General features: G+C 37.2%; 1 protein-coding gene across 1 annotated transcript; it reads left to right on the top strand.

Moving 5' to 3' along the window:
- The first annotated feature begins 740 nt into the window (after positions 1 to 740).
- On the top strand, positions 741 to 10,131 carry LOC121425603 (periostin-like). The gene is made up of 5 exons (XM_041621721.1): positions 741 to 1,019; positions 1,782 to 1,987; positions 3,173 to 3,368; positions 8,881 to 9,117; positions 9,819 to 10,131. Exons 1-5 carry the CDS (start codon positions 833 to 835, stop codon positions 9,938 to 9,940), a joined length of 948 nt encoding a protein of 315 aa, XP_041477655.1. The 5' UTR covers positions 741 to 832; the 3' UTR covers positions 9,941 to 10,131.
- The last annotated feature ends 6,444 nt before the right edge of the window (positions 10,132 to 16,575 follow it).

Raw genomic sequence — 16,575 nt, forward strand, 5'->3', positions numbered from 1 at the left:
TTTTTTAATGTGAACATGCCGTTCTTACACAATTGTACCCCCCCCCCCTATAAAAGTCCTGGATCCACCCCTGGGTCGAAGACACTCAGAAGCTTGTATCGCCCTCCGTCCCTATTGAGAAAAAGTTTGAACGCCCGGAGGTAAATCGCTTCTTTCACACCTCTCTCAAAGTACATGTACCGCGGCTCCCTGTCACTAGTAACTTGTTGATGTTAAGGGGACATCACCCAAAGATGGATCAATCGTTAAATGAACCGACCAATCAAGATCATTGTTACACGCGCATTTGGCTCAAATACTGACCAGTAACCAATCAGGGGCCCGTTGCATAAAACATTTGCCATAAAGAAAAACTCTGGCAAACCAATTTATGCCATTGAAAATTACAAATTACAGAAGAAGTGAAGCTAGGGCGTCGATGTTCAAGGAATCGACCAACACTGATAGATGAACTTTCATGATCTCTGGTAGAATCTCTTTATTCACTCGCATCCATCAACTTTTATATAATTGTTATCACGAGGATGAACATAATCAGGATAATCTATATTTATAGATCATTACGAACATTTTGGCTTGGAGGTTAGATAACCTAAGATTTTATAATCTTGAATGACAAACATTTAATGTCCTTGGTGGCCACCACAGACGGTAAATATTTGATTTGTCCGGTTATCGGGTATTGTGGCGAGTGCCTGCATCAGCAAATTTCAAATAATGATAAAAGGGGCTAGCAAAGGTCTATAAATTCGTGTTTTTTTAATATCTCGGGCATTCTCATCAGACGAGTTCAGAGTTTCATGTTGGGTTGAAAGTTTCTTAGTCGTTCAAGATGAAGATGCTGATGCTTTTTGCCGCTCTGTGCGGATTGGCGATGGCCACCCCTTTCGACCAGGCTGCGTACATGCTGCAAGAAACTGCACCTATGGGACTTGTGGACGAGTTGACAGCACTGGGATACACCAAACTTGTTGGATTGATTGAGATGGCTGGGCTTAAGGATACCCTCAACACTGGAGGTATTTTCTCTTTATTATTTACATAAAATAATGTCAAATTGATAGAGTTAAGTGTACCTGTTACACTGTTAGAAAATTTATCCTTAAACTAAAAGAAGTTCCTGCAGCAGAGTCTCGAGAACACCTGTAATCTTACCAGATTGCGTAATCTTACAGGAAATTGGTATTTGGTGTGTGTAATCTTACAAATTTCCTTAAATAAAACACTCTTTTCCCCTTTTTCTAACAGACCCAGACCTGTTCTGTTAAATTGCAGAAAAATTCCTGTTTCATGAATTTAAAGAATGATTCTGGTATTGCTTTCTGCAAAATCTTCTTTTATTTTTCTGTAAAATCAGGGTTTTTTTAACAGTGTAGCCTAAATTTTAAACTTTTTCGTGCCATGATGGCGACCAGTGGCGTTCCGAGCAAAAAAAACAAAACAACACGAGGGATGTAGATATGGCGTATTGCGTAAAATTCGTAAAAAGTTGAATTTGTTTATATTCCTAAAGGGAGGATTTAATTGAACTAGACCATGTAGGCTGAACTTTTAGTAGTTCTACCACTATTGTGAACTCTGATCGCTGAGATTTTATCGGTTGGAATGTTCATATCAAATTTATATTACAATTTTTTTGAAATTCGGATCGCAATGAATCGCATAGTGTGTGCTCGACTTTACTGAAGTGCATCACGTATACCACATGAACTATTTTACAGCATTGACTCGGCGTTGACGCATCAAACTGACGCATCAAACCTTTTTTTTGTCTCGCACAGGCCCCTTCACTATCTTCGCCCCTAACGACGACGCCATTGCTGTATTAACACCTGACATGATGAACAACATGACACTGCTCGTCAACATCCTAAAGGCCCATGTGATCGAGGGCAAAGTGATGACGACAATGATCAGGGATAATCTGATGGCTGGAAGCCTTTTGAAGGGAGTCCAGATACGTATCAATATGAACGTTGGATGGCAGGTAGGTATACCAAAAGTGGAATGATGACATTGTCTTAGCCAGTTGTGGCGCCGCGAAAGTACGACCACCAAAGCTATGGGTTAAAAAAAATCAAATCAGTAATAAATAAAAATTAATAAAGAATGGAAAATAGGTTAAAACAATTAAAAAATACACGAAAAAAAAGCTTCAAGTAGACAGTTTTGTAAATCTATAAATAACCCGATAGACAAAAATGATGACAAGTATAGTTTGTCTTGCTCCTTGTATGACCTTGCACCACGTTTCATTAAGTTGGTTGTAGAGATAGTTCTAAAAAAAAACTTTTGCGCACGAGATTAGTAAGCGAATAGCTATTTTTAGTGGATATATACTGTAAAAATTGCGGTGTTAAAACTGACACCAATTGGTGTTAATAGAGGACCACACCCTGAGGTGTTATAAAGTTACACCCTAGAGATTAAACATAACACTAAAGAGTGTAAATGTAACAACAAAAGGTGTTGTAATAACACCTATAGGTGTAAAACTAACACCACCAATTTAACACCGGTGTAAAATAACTGGTGTGGTCATCTATGTACACCGGTTAACACCACAGTTTTTGTTGTGTATGTGTTAAAATAAATATTAAGTGATTAGCGTATAAAATCAATGATCGTCATATCTCTCAGTTCATGGTGGTTACGTTGTTTCCTATAAAATTCTGTGTGGGTGTATTTGATTTCTAGATCCATGATTTTTAATATGGCGTGGCTAAAGTGAATATAGAGAAGAGATGAACGTATTCCGAAGTCGGGTTTAATTTTGACTCTGGTTTAAAATTGTAGTTTAACTATGGATAGTTAAAAGTGGCATAGATCTCTGACAGTGTAATGTTAATTTATCAGCTCATATTTCTCTCAAATCATTCTTAACTGTTTCGGAAGGAATAAACAAGATAGCCTTTTCCGTGACCATTCACGAGTTCAGGAAAGAACTCAGTAAACATAAGAAACCTACAATGTAAGGAAAGTTTTGTCTTTTTTAAGTTTCCATAATAGCACAGAGTTTAGACAGAATAGATGAGAATATCATTTGCTCTTCGAAAACGACAATTTTCTTTGTCATCATTGTATAACGATGAAAAGTTGCAGAAACAATAAATGAAAATATAAACGAAAATGAGTATTTTTTTCAAGAATCTATTAATGTTTGTTTCAACAGCGCACTTATATTGCTGCTAATGGAGCACAGATAATTATGTTTGACAAGGAGGCGAAAAATGGCGTCATACATGGTATGAACAGAGTCATCTACCCAATCCCAATGGGAAGCCTAGTGGATGCAATGAAGATGATACCTGGCCTAAGTGCTACCATGAAGTTGATCGAGTTTGCTGGCATAGAATCCGCCCTCACAGGTGAGTATGATCAAATGTATTATAGGTGTAATGCAGGGGCGGTGCTATAGGGGGGACAGGCCTGCCGTGGATTTTTTTTCTTTTTCAAAAGAGTAGAAGAAAGGAAAGCATATTCAAGAGAGGCTGCGTCTTTTAACACTGTTGTTGGACCCTGCTACACTATCAATTAAAATAAAATTACGCCTTCTCTAGATAGTCTCGCTCCCCCCATCGATGATGGGGGGGGGGGTGGATGAATGTATATGTGGCAGAGGATTATCTACACTCCTGCATGGGGCCCGTTTCTCAACAGCGTCATAAATAATAGCAATAATAATAGGCATTTATGTAGCGCCATCTAGAAATATTCTATTCCGAGGCGCGTTGTTATTATTATTACCCCGGGTTTAGGCATTAATCCTGCCGGGTACCCATTCACCTTATCTGGGTTGAGTGCAGCACAATGTGGATAGATTTCTCGCTGAAGGAAATTACGCCATTCGAACCCACGACCCTCTGTTTCAAAGTCAGAAGACTTATCCACTGGGCCACATTAACGCTCCACAATCTAGCTTCAAAATCGAAATCTAACTTCTTGACTTAATCAGAGATAGGTAGCTCCTTGTCCGCTAACTATTTTCGAAGCCCTCTTTGCCAAGATCGGGGAAAACAACCTGACTAAATATTATGACACCTCATAACCTATCATTACTTCTTTCTTGATGACGTAGTGGCATCACGTGGATACAGTTTGACATGCAAAAGGGCCTCGACAATTACAATCTTACGCAATCAATCATAGAAGTTGAAATTGCATTACAAAACGAGTGGGATTGATCATTCAACAATAATTTTAATACACAGAAACTTTAAACACCGTTGATTAAATGCCACAAAACCATTTATTTTGAAATAGTAAAAAATTGAATTGATGAATATTCTGCCACGTCAGGCCATCCATAGTTTAGCCTAACTGGACTCATATCCGTTGTTTCCAGACCCTTATCAACATTTTGACAAATTGTATCTCTAATTTAGGCATATAATTTGTCAAATGGTATGATTCGGTATCTAAATATATAAAACATTTTATGTTACACTATATCTTGATGTTTGGATCATAAAAAAGCGTATAATTATCATTTTACAAAGGGAACCTTTACATGGTTTACTTCCGCAAACTATTAAAATGTGATATCCAGGGGGTACCCATCTCAACGTCACATGTGATTTTTGAGTCGTGAATATTTCATTTTCTCATCATTCAATCTTCACGGTTTGATTATGTATGATGTATATTTGCCTCTGCCATTATTTTTATTAGATTTATTTCCCAATTCATCCCAATATTAGCAGTTTTATTATAATTTTGCCTTTGAAAATAATGCTATTTTGTGACAAAGGCTATACGTCGCGTCTGCCCTTTCTGCCAATAGTATCAATATAAGGGATTCTAGTTTGGAAGCCTTTCGTAAAACGTGTTTAGTATGATTGCAACTATAACTCCTTAGTTGGTGGATAAAGTTATAACTGACTTGTCCGGGTGTTGAGAAACGGGCCCCTGGGGAAATTTCGTTATAGGAATTGTCGGACATTTTCTCCGACTAATCCTATTCAAGGGCCGCGGAACGGTTTCAAAGGGGGGGGGGGCAGTGGCGTACCGTGGGTCACGGCATTGGGGGGGCACAGCAAAAATTTCGGGTCACTTAGGGAGCGCGCGAAGCGCGCTCAGTTGACAGGTATACTGACCTAATAGAGATATTTTAAGGACATGCAGTGCCATCAAACGAATATGTATCTCACTGATTAAATAATGCGAGCGCGAAGCGCGAGCTGAAAATTTTTGATATTGAGGGCTAAAAATTGACATTATAAGGAAATTGTTTTGTAATCATGATACTTAACTGTCTCGTTAAACAAACAATGCGAGCGCGAAGCGCGAGCTAAAATTTTTGTATATACTGACACTAAACAAGGAAATTTTAAGGATTATATTTTAGAATCCATTAAGAGTATAAATATCTCACCATAGTCATCTAATGCTAGTGCCATCCTTTGCTGATTTTGTTAGAATTACACCTAAACACAGTCATGAAGCACCTTTTGTAGTCATGTAATCATGATTATCATACGTATCTTACTGATCAAATACTGCAAGCGCAAAAGCGCGAGCTGAACATTTAGGAAATATAGACCTAAAGAGGGGCATTCTAAGGGTTGTTTGTAGGAATTCTCTAAGACCCTACGTATTTGACTAACCAAATGATGCGAGCTCGAAGCGCGAGCTGAAATTTTTGTATATATTGACCTCAAAACATGGATATTTTAAGGACTATAGTTACGAATCCATTAAGTCAGAGTATACATATCTCACCATAGTCATCTAATGCGAGTGCCAAGCGCTTGCTGATTTTGTTAGAATTACCTCTAAACACATGGAGCACTTTTTGAAGTCAATGTAATCATGATTATCATACGCATCTCACTAATGAAATACTGTGAGCGCAAAGCGCGAACTGAAAATCTAGGAAATTCAGACATGAAGAGGGGCATTCCAAGGCTTGTTTGTAGGAATTCACTAAGACCCCATGTATTTCACTAACCAAATGATGCGAGCGCGAAGCGCGAGCTAAAGTTTTTTGATATTCAGATCAGAAAAATTGACATTTTAAGGACTGATTTTAGGAGTTCATGAAGAGCAGAAATCTCACCAATCCACTAATGCGAACGTTAGCACGGACAGGAAATGTTTTATATTAAGACCTTAAAATTGGTCAATAACTTTCAGTAGTCATGAAAAAGAAGAATATATCACTACTTAAAACAATAATTACTCTAATTGCGAGGAAATATATTATTTTGTTGTATATTAATTTGAAAACGGGAGGCTTTAGTACAGCAGTTTTATATGTCTCGTTAAAAAGTCTATGCGAGCACCAGGAACAATGAAGACACAATTAAGCAAATAATGTTTCATAAAGTTGTGAAAATGCTTCTTATGTTATATAACATAATATAACACTATGATAAACAACAATTTCTTCTTTTCCCCACTACGTTTCTCTTCCTTTTTCCCTCTTTTTCTCCTTTTCCCCGTTTTTTTTTTTGGCCATCCGATTGGGGGGGCACGTGCCCCCCCATGCCCCCCCCCCCCGTAGTTACGCCACTGGAGGGGGCTGACCATGCAAAAAAAATCGCACAATCATAATTAATTTTTACGTTTTTGTACACGTTTTTTTGAAAAAGCAGCCCTCAGCCTCAGTCTCCCCTGCTTCCGCGGCCCCTGCAATTTCATCCGATAGTTACCATAGAAACAGTGCTTGTCAGTCGATCCAAATGAACATATATGGAAAACTAGCGGACAGAAGGTCCTCGCTGCACGCGCGCACCCTTACACGCAGAATTCCCTTGCATCATACCCCTTTTTTCACAAACGAATGTGTATCAAGGACAAGCGTTGATTCATATAGAATTTCCGCCCCCCTGAAATGAATGTTAATAACTTCTTCTATCAGATGATCATAATTTTTTTTACATTCAATTGGTGTGAAATATGGCACTTTATTACATTGAAATCACTAAAAACCATCCATAGTCAGGAATATGTATTGGGATAATGGGTTAGGGGGAAATTTTTATAGTAGGGCCTACCCGGGTGGATTACATCCGTCGTCAAATCGTTGGGTGATAGTATCAAGAATTTCCGCCCAGATTATAATAAAGGGCACATTGTAAGGCAAATACTCATGAAAGAACCATGGAGATTGGTTAATTAGGAAATAGTGCACTTTTATCATCAAATCAGAGGAGATTTTCTTTGTGATACTGATGTCCGAAGAGCAAACCTACACTCGACGTGCATTCAACACATAGGGCTGGACAGAGCTTTTGTGTACGTCGGTGTGTTGTTCGAGTCACAGCGGTTTTCTAGCTCTTTCCTTTGCAGTGCTGAACATTTTATTAGGAATATATAAATATATAACTTGTCAGTCCGAACTATGGATATAAATATATCAGATACCATTATTTTTGCCAACAAAAATCAATTTTATTCTCTGAAAGTTGGATGTCTCTGAATGTTGTGACGGGTCCATTATGTATACGAGGGGTGCATCCTAGCTTATCACTGCACTGGTAAGTCTAAAATTTAAGTTTGCTTATTCATTTCACTTTAAATGATGTTAGATGTAAGGATAAATTATGAAATCGACATAAGATATTGCGAATCAACGCTGAAACATTATTTGTGAAGACATTTTATCCCTCTGTAATGCTATTTCCCCCATGAAGCCGCAATGGAACATTCTGCACCACTAGTCATACGATGATCGCGAGGTCTGCAAACGTCGTCTGCTATGTTTTTACACGTCCGGTACACTGTATGCAAGTTTTCGATATGGAAAGTTGACTAACTGTCAATAATAATAACAGCATTTATGTGGCGCCGATTATTATAGTCGCCTATTCAATGGAGCACTTACTATTACCCCGACTGGAGCTCCAGCTGCTAAAGTCGCTCGGTGCATTCATGGAGATCCTGCCGGTTATCACCTCACCTAGGTTGAGTGCCGCACAATGTGGGTAAACTTCTTACTGAACTTAACACGCCATGGCTGGAATTCGAACCGACATCCCTCCGAGCAGTGTGGAAGACGAGAGTCGAAACTACTAGTCCACAAAGTACCCCATACACTCATATCAATACACTGCGAGCATGAGCACCCCCCTCCCTCCCTCCCTCTAAAATACATGAATAATTGTCGGACATGTTGAAGCGGATCGAGGGTTAAAGGGGAATCCAGCCTTGGCCATAGAATGTTGTGTTGGGAAGGAGAAAAATGAATTAAACAGAATGGTGAAAGTTTGAAAGAAATCGGACAAGCAATAAGAAAAATATAGCTGCTTTAAAATTGAGATCACTAATACCATGTAGATTTCAAATTGGCAACTGGGTAAGTAAATTATGACAAAGGGCAAGGACAACTTTCCCATAGGCCATGTACTTTATTATCAGGGATTTGTGGTTTTCTCCTAATTACCCATTCCCCTGGGGCAGTAATCTAAATATAACCCAGGTAATATATTGTTTTAATGTCCTCATGAAAGAAAAATGAAATTTTAAATAAAACTTTTGGGAAAAATGACATTATAGCCACAATATGTTTTGGAGTACATGGAAAAGTAGTCCTTGCCTTACATCACTATGACATCACATAAGCGGCCAATTTGAAGTCTCCATGGGTATAGTGATTACCAATATTTACAACTTTAAAAAATTCATAACTTTCTTGTTATTTGTCCAATGTTGTTCAAACTTTCACCTATCAACTTGTCTGATTTTTCTTTTTCTTATAAAAACAAGGTTTCATTTGGGTTGGATTCCCCTTTAATTGTTATGGATCATTCTGTTTCAAATCTGTTTGCTGGATACGTTTTACCAATGAGGCAGAGAATTCAGAGGAGGGGGCAAGAAGGTCAAAAACTCATTGTTCATCATACTTATAATATACGTATGTGCATATTTCTTTTCCAGGTGAAGGCCCATTCACCATCTTCGCCCCTTGTAACAATGCCTGGATGAAGATTCCTTATGCAAACGTCACGGCTTTGATGGCAAACAAGACCGCACTTACAGAGCTCCTGACCTATCACGTGGCTCCAGGCGCCTGGTACTCTACGGTCATGAGGCCCGGAACTGTTATCCCCACCCTTGAAGGGAAGAATGTGCTGTTTAACCCAATGACACCGGAGCATTTAAGGGATGTTAAACGTAAGTACAAATGAGTTTTAATTTTGTGGGTTTATATACCCATATCGCCCCCCCCCCCCTCCCCATTCCTGTCAAGCAACCTAGCCAAATATGACCTATAGCCCATCTTACATTATTTTTATGCCACTGTTATAGAGGAGCATTACGTGACTAAAATATGATAAAATGTGATATTGTTATTGATTTACATATTTGACTTTACAAGGTATTTTGGTTTAAGTTCCTAGGTGTATAATTGCAATCATCTCGGTGTAATCATTGCCAATTAATAATCTTAATTGGGATGAACATGTTTACATATTATTTTTAGAACAGATCTTATACCAAAACTATACTTTTTTAAAGAACAAGACATTATATACCTCGAGATATATACAATAGATGTTTAATAAAACAATATGATAAAGTAAATTAGATTATTGTGACGTTGTGTGGAGAGACATGAAGAAAAAAATCTGAAAAGAAGCTGCCATTTCTACAACAGAGAGCACTCCGAATTATAAGTTTTGACATTTAATGCCAGATATTCTTCTAATTCTCTTATATTCAACAAGGGATTTACAGCACGAGAATTACCCAAAAACATCAAAACTAACAATTGTTCATTGTAAATCATGGCGAAAATCAACACTGTGCATCATATCTCTCCTTTCCAACGCTAAAACAAAAAATTCTTTATCCATTTTTCTTTTTGTTCACAGCAATGCCAGTCTACCTTTACGTGAACGATGCGGAAGTTATCTTAGCCGACCAGTCGGTCGCCAACGGGGTCATCTGGGTATTGAACGATGTCATCACAAAACCTTCGTATCTACCCAAATAGACCTTATCTGAAACCACCATCAAGAAATTACTAAAGTCTCATCTATTCCTTACTGATTAATAAATGGAAACTGATTTCCAGCACCCATTTTGTTATTCATTTATATTTTACACCATCTTATCTGAACTTAGAAGCTTTGACGGAGGAAAATCATGTTCATGTCTAGTTATTAAAAACTCTCCGTGAGAAAGAAAGGTTGAAAAGAGTGAACTGTCTTTATTTCGGGGAAGATCATTGCATGGGATTCAAATCTTTGCTCTAATTTCCGAGTTGGACTGCGTGTAAACTTGTCGAAATCCCATAAGAATAAAATAATGTTATTATCTATAACAAGCTATACATGACGATTTCGAAAAAATCCCCGCCCCCCCCCCTCGACCAAGTGGGCCAATGCACGATTGGCGGGGGTTTACAAATTGCAATAAAAGGGTATATACACTTTTCTACAGGTTGTGAATGGTATATGCAGGCCTATATTTCACTAATCACTAAAATATATGATGCAATGGCGTGGAAAACATGACGAAATATGTTTGCTTTAGTGTTTTTGAGATCGAAGTATGATACTGGCATGGGCGTACAGATGAAAAAAAAAAAGAAAAAAAATATAAGAGAAAAGGAAAGGGATAAGGGTGAAATATGATATTGGTTTTTTCGAATATTAGATCAAAATCTATTAAAAAATAGGTCGAAATTTTGGCTTGATCGCTTCGCTCGCTCGCAAATTCTTATTGATTTTACGCGATACGCCATATTTTTTGGTTCATTACGCCACTGATTATACTTGCCTATAATAGGGTCCATTTTGAAAGTCAATGCATGAGCATGGCGAAGGCTTCAGCAGAAGTCCGCCAAAGTTCGATAAGCTCTGTTGCCGCCCAATGCTCCACTATAGGAACAGGAGTATAAGCTGAGCATGGTGTTCAACGTGGATAGTGCACTGCCCCACCCCTTCCCTGCCCTCGGAGTTTTTGCTCTCGATTCCTTTAAGAACCCAAATTAGTGTTATAAGTTATCAAGTTATGCAATTTTGACTGGCAATTCATAGGGAAGATAGAGGGAAGACTTAGAGAGATAGATAAAGAGAGGGGGGGGGGGTCCAGGTCAAAAAGCGGAGAATAGGGAGAGAGAAGGGTTAAAAGTAAAAAAAGAGAGAGGTAGAGAGTTCCTTGCTGTGCAACTCTGTACACCCACAATTCATGTAATTCAATCAAGAAATATTATACCCCATCAAAACATATACCCCCGTTTTATGGCACAAACGATCAATGCCGTAAACAAACAAAGTTAAAGGGGAATCCAGCCTTGGCCATAAAATGTTGTGTTGGAAGGAGAAAAATAAATTAAACAGAATGGTGAAAGTTTGAAGGAAATCGGACAAGTTACTGCTTTAAAATTAAGATCACTAATACTATGTAGATTTCAAATTGGCAACTGGGTAAGTAAATTATGACAAGGGGCAAGGACAACTTTCCCATAGGCCATGTATTTAGTTATCAGGGATTTATGGATTTTCCTAAGTACCCATTTCCCTGGGGCATTAATCTAAATATCACCTAGGTAGTTGTTTTATGTCCTCATGAAAGAAAAAATATAATTTTAGAAATAAAACTTTTGGGAAAATGACATTTAGCCAAGTACTGGAGTCCATGGGAGAGTAGTCCTTGCCTTGCATCACTATGGGTATAGTGATTACCTATATTTGCAACTTAAAAAAATCGTAACTTTCTTGTTGCTTGTCCAATGTCGATCAAACTTTCACCTATCAACTTGTCTGAGTTTTCTTTTTCTTTTGAAAATAAGTTTTTATTTGAGTTGGATTCCCCTTTAATTTTGCAACCCCAACTAAGGTGTCAGATTACGCCTCAAAGGGTGTTGTCGAAGTTACATTATTGGTGCAAACTTGAACCTTTATTTCTTACTGTTGACTTGACAGCGTCTCGTTGCAGAAAAATGTTTTTTTTTTGTACTCAAAATATATCTTTGGTTAAATAAAACAAAAATTGGAGCCCCCCTCCCATGGGGTGTGGCAATATGACTACGTGCAGCTCTTATACCCAGAAGCGTAATGAGCCAAACATTTTGAGGGGGCCGAAAATGGCGTGTGTGTGAAAGTTTCTTTTAAAAAATTGCAAGGTAGTAAAGCAAGTGAGCAAAAAATTATAACCTTTTTAAATTTAATTCTTAAGCCCCTCATTTTCATAGCAACTTCAATTCTTCAGGGTTCCGTTTCAGATTTAGGGTCGCACACCCTTACTCTGTCAAAATCCGAGTGCCGCCCCCCCCCCCCCCCCCAGCGAGCCCCCTGGTAAAATCTTGGTTACTACTACTACTACTACTACTACTACTACTACTACTACTACTACTCCTACTACTACTCCTACTACTACTCCTACTACTACTAAAACTACTACTACTACTACTACTAAAACTACTACTACTACTACTACTACTCTTACTGCTACTACTACTTCTACTACTGCTACTCCTACTACTACTACTACTACTACTACTCCTCCTACTACTACTCCTACTACTACTACTACTACTAAAACTACTACTACTACTACTCTTACTGCTACTACTACTACTACTACTACTACTAAAACTACTACTACTACTACTCTTACTGCTACTACTACTTCTACTATACTGCTACTCCTACTACTACTACTACTACTACTACTACTCCTACTCCTACTACTACTCCTACTATACTACTACTAAAACTACTACTACTACTACTACTACTACTACTACTACTACTCCTACTCCTACTCCTACTCCTACTACTACTACTACTAAAACTACTACTACTACTCCTACTCCTACTCCGCCCTCTGTGTTCACGCCTCTTACGCGCACACGGTCCTTGTTAATATACCGTGTGCGCGTAAGAGGCGTGAACACAGAGGGCGGCAAACATAAATCGCAGAAGGATAGAGGTTGAAGAGTGAGGAATTAGAACTAGGGCGCTGATCTCATTTTTATGAGAAATGTTGTTGTTGATCCCTTTGTTGATACACGTATTTATTTATTTGTTTATTTATTTAAATATTTTACCAGGGTGCTCATACAACATAAAGTTGGTCTCCCATGGGGCCCTAAAAGGCTATCATTATTGTTCTTCTTGTTTGTTGGTTTTGGACTCTTGGTTATGGTGGGAGTTGGGCAACTTGGGCTGTACATAGTGCCGTTTTTTGTGTTTTTTTTTTTTGGTGTTTTTTTGTGTATCCCTAATTCTCCCCTAGTATAATCTAACGCCTGTAGGTTTAAGCAAAGGAAAAGGAAAAGGGAAGAAATGAAAGGCGGAAAATAAAGAATCGCTATAAATAATTTTTTAAATATTTATTATAATCTTTTTAAAACTTTAATACAAAATGTTACGAGGGTAATGAAGCCATGTACTCATATTATAGTCATAATCAGTACGAAATAGTAGTAGTAGTAGCAGTAGTAGAAGTAGGAGTAGTAGTAGTTTTAGTAGTAGTATAGTAGGAGTAGTAGTAGGAGTAGGTAGTAGTAGTAGTAGTAGTAGTAGTAGTAGTAGTAGTAGTAGTAGTAGTAGTAGAAGTAGGAGTAGTAGTAGTATAGTAGGAGTAGAAGTAGGAGTAGTAGTAGTAGTAGTAGTAGTAGTAGTAGTAGTAGTAGTAGGAGTAGTTTTAGTAGTAGTAGTAGTAGGAGTAGTAGTAGGAGTAGGAGTAGGAGTAGGAGTAGTAGTAGTAGTAGTTTTAGTAGTAGTATAGTAGGAGTAGTAGTAGGAGTATAGTAGGAGTAGTAGTAGGAGTAGGAGGAGTAGTAGTAGCAGTAGTAGTAGTAGTAGTAGTAGTAGTAGTAGTAGTAGTAGTAGTAGTAGTAGTAGGAGTAGCAGTAGTAGAAGTAGTACTAGCAGTAAGAGTAGTAGTAGTAGCAGTAAGAGTAGTAGTAGTAGTTTTAGTAGTAGGAGTAGTAGGAGGAGTAGGAGTAGTAGGAGGAGTAGGAGTAGTAGTAGTAGTAGTAGTAGTAGTAGTAGTAGTAGTAGTAGTAGAAGTATAGGAGTAGGAGTAGTAGTAGTAGTAGTGGTAGTAGTAGTAGTAATAGTAGCTTATTTTCAAAAATTTTCAAACTTTAATACTAAATGTTACCAGGGGAGTGAAACCACTCATCCAAGGTCCTTCGTTTCAAAAATACTTTTTTTCTACAAGCTTAGGCGGCGATTTGCGGTTTAGGTGCAATTTGCGGTTTAGGGCCTTAACAAACGTGCCCAATCTTGAAAAAGAGATCCTTTTTAAGCGTTTCTTTGGTCGCGCCTGGTAACCACGTACTCGTCGGATAGAAGTGCCCCAGGGGGGATTTTTGTCTTAAGGAGAGCAGAAAAGGAAATTCTACTTCTGAATAAGTTTACTCCTATACATAATAGTTGGAGTAAATCTATAATTTCGTTAGAATTTTGGTTTTGAATAAGTATTTTCTTCCTCTTAATATGTTTACAAGTCAATTCATTATAAATAAAAATTTTCACATTATGAAACAAAGAAATATACCAATATCAACTAGATTACAAAACATGTCCAGAGTTATTACAAATTAAATATACTACCCAATTTATCTTACTTAACAACGTGAAAACAGATATGTATGTCAATGAACAAATAAAATAGACTTTGTTAAAGATCTTTTTTTTAAAACATAATCTCTTTTGCACATAATTGTACAAAAAAGGAAATTTAAAAAGAAATGATAAAACATTATTTTGCCTAAAACGTCCCTATACACACTCTTACCCTAGTCCCCCTCATCACTGATGCCCACATTTCAAAACTCACCACTACCCACAACGGCGCCTTCCCCCAGTCACAATAATCACACATACATACACCTTCTCTTTGATTGAACAGATAAACAAAAACAAACAGAAACAAAAATGAAGCAACCAAGCCATCCAAGATAAGTATGCATTGATTTGTTTCCATCATTTTTTTAAGTGTACCCGGCCAGCTTCTCATTTATAACGCTATTTGATATTCCTTATCTTTATAATAGTTACATTATGACTTTGTGTCACTTTCTGTATATACGGTTTGCAATATTCCCCGTTTTCTTTAACTAAAAATAATATACTATACGATATCCCCATGAAAATTTTTTTCCAACTGTCTTCATACTTTACCATGCTGGGCGGAAATCCCAGGAGGACAGGGGGACGCGTCCCCCCTACTTAAAATAGTAGGGGGCATAATACCCCTACTATTATTTGTCTTTTATGATGGAAAACATCATTCAAAATCGAAATAAAACATGTATTTTGGACGAGATGACCTTACTCTTTGGTAGATAACTTATTGTTAATTTTTTTATTTGTTATCTTATTTATTTATTTGTATTCATTTATTTATTTATTCTTATTTATTTATTCATTTTTTTGGGGGGTGTCAAATATCTTTTGGTCGAAATCACCTTACATTTGGCGTGATAACGTTTTTTCTTTTGCTTGTCAAATCCCGGTACCCCCTACCTTTGAGGAGAGATTTCCGCTACTGTATATTACTCATCTCTTCCCATAATCGCTTAACTTCAGGACAATAAATAAAATGTCGGCAAGACTCAACTTCTTTGTTACAAAAAGGAATTATCTGTCCCAAAACCAAATTTAAAAGTTCCCTTTTCGGGAATGATATGGTTTGTATTGAATTCTCTGTGCTTATTATTGCATAGCATTCCACATTTCTTTCAGTCTCAGAAATACTTCTTTCAGTTCCCCCATTCCCAGATCATATTAGGATTGCCCTTATGTGACAACAAAATTATCATTTTGAAATTATTCAATAAAGTGATCATACTCTTCTAGATTTTGAATCACATATTTTCTGAACAAGCCTCTTCATCTCATCACCATCTTGCTGTCACGACACAGAAAATTTACACACAAATCACATGTCATACCAATAATCTTAAGTTTTTGGTAATATTAAATATTCCTCCTGAGTAATGACATGGACATTTTTTCTATTTTCAATACAAACAATATATCATCTGATAATAACTATTACTCAACTGAAGATTTTACCTCTAGATTTAGAGACATGGAACATAAATTCAGTTTGCTTCATATTAATGCTCGAAGTTTGAACAAAAATTTTGAGTCATTGGAATCATTACTTTTCACTTTAAACAATTTCAAATTTTCCATTATTGGTGTCACGGAAACATGGCTTCACAATACTTCACCTAACATATTCAGTTTGCAAAACTATAATCTCATTAGGCGTGACCGGGAAGAACAAAGAGGAGGAGGTGTAGCATTTTACATCAGTGAACATTTACAATTCAAAGTAAGGAAAGAAATATCATTAAAACAGAGTGAAACTTTATTCATAGAAATCACGAAGCCAAAAAGCAAAAATATAATTATTGGATTGATTTATAGACCCCCTCATGATAAAGTAAATTTATTTTGTGAAGACCTTGAAACATGCCTTCATACTATTAGAAAAGAAGAGAAACAAATATATTTGATGGGAGATTTTAACATCAACCTGTTATCCCAAAATAATGAACACGATTTATTCCTACACACAATGCATTCATTTGGCTATTATTCCCATATAGATAAACCGACCAGAATTGATAACCATTCATCAACACTTATCGACAAC

This window comes from Lytechinus variegatus, chromosome 12, assembly GCF_018143015.1.
Source record: "Lytechinus variegatus isolate NC3 chromosome 12, Lvar_3.0, whole genome shotgun sequence".
In the NCBI taxonomy this organism is placed as follows: domain Eukaryota; kingdom Metazoa; phylum Echinodermata; class Echinoidea; order Temnopleuroida; family Toxopneustidae; genus Lytechinus; species Lytechinus variegatus.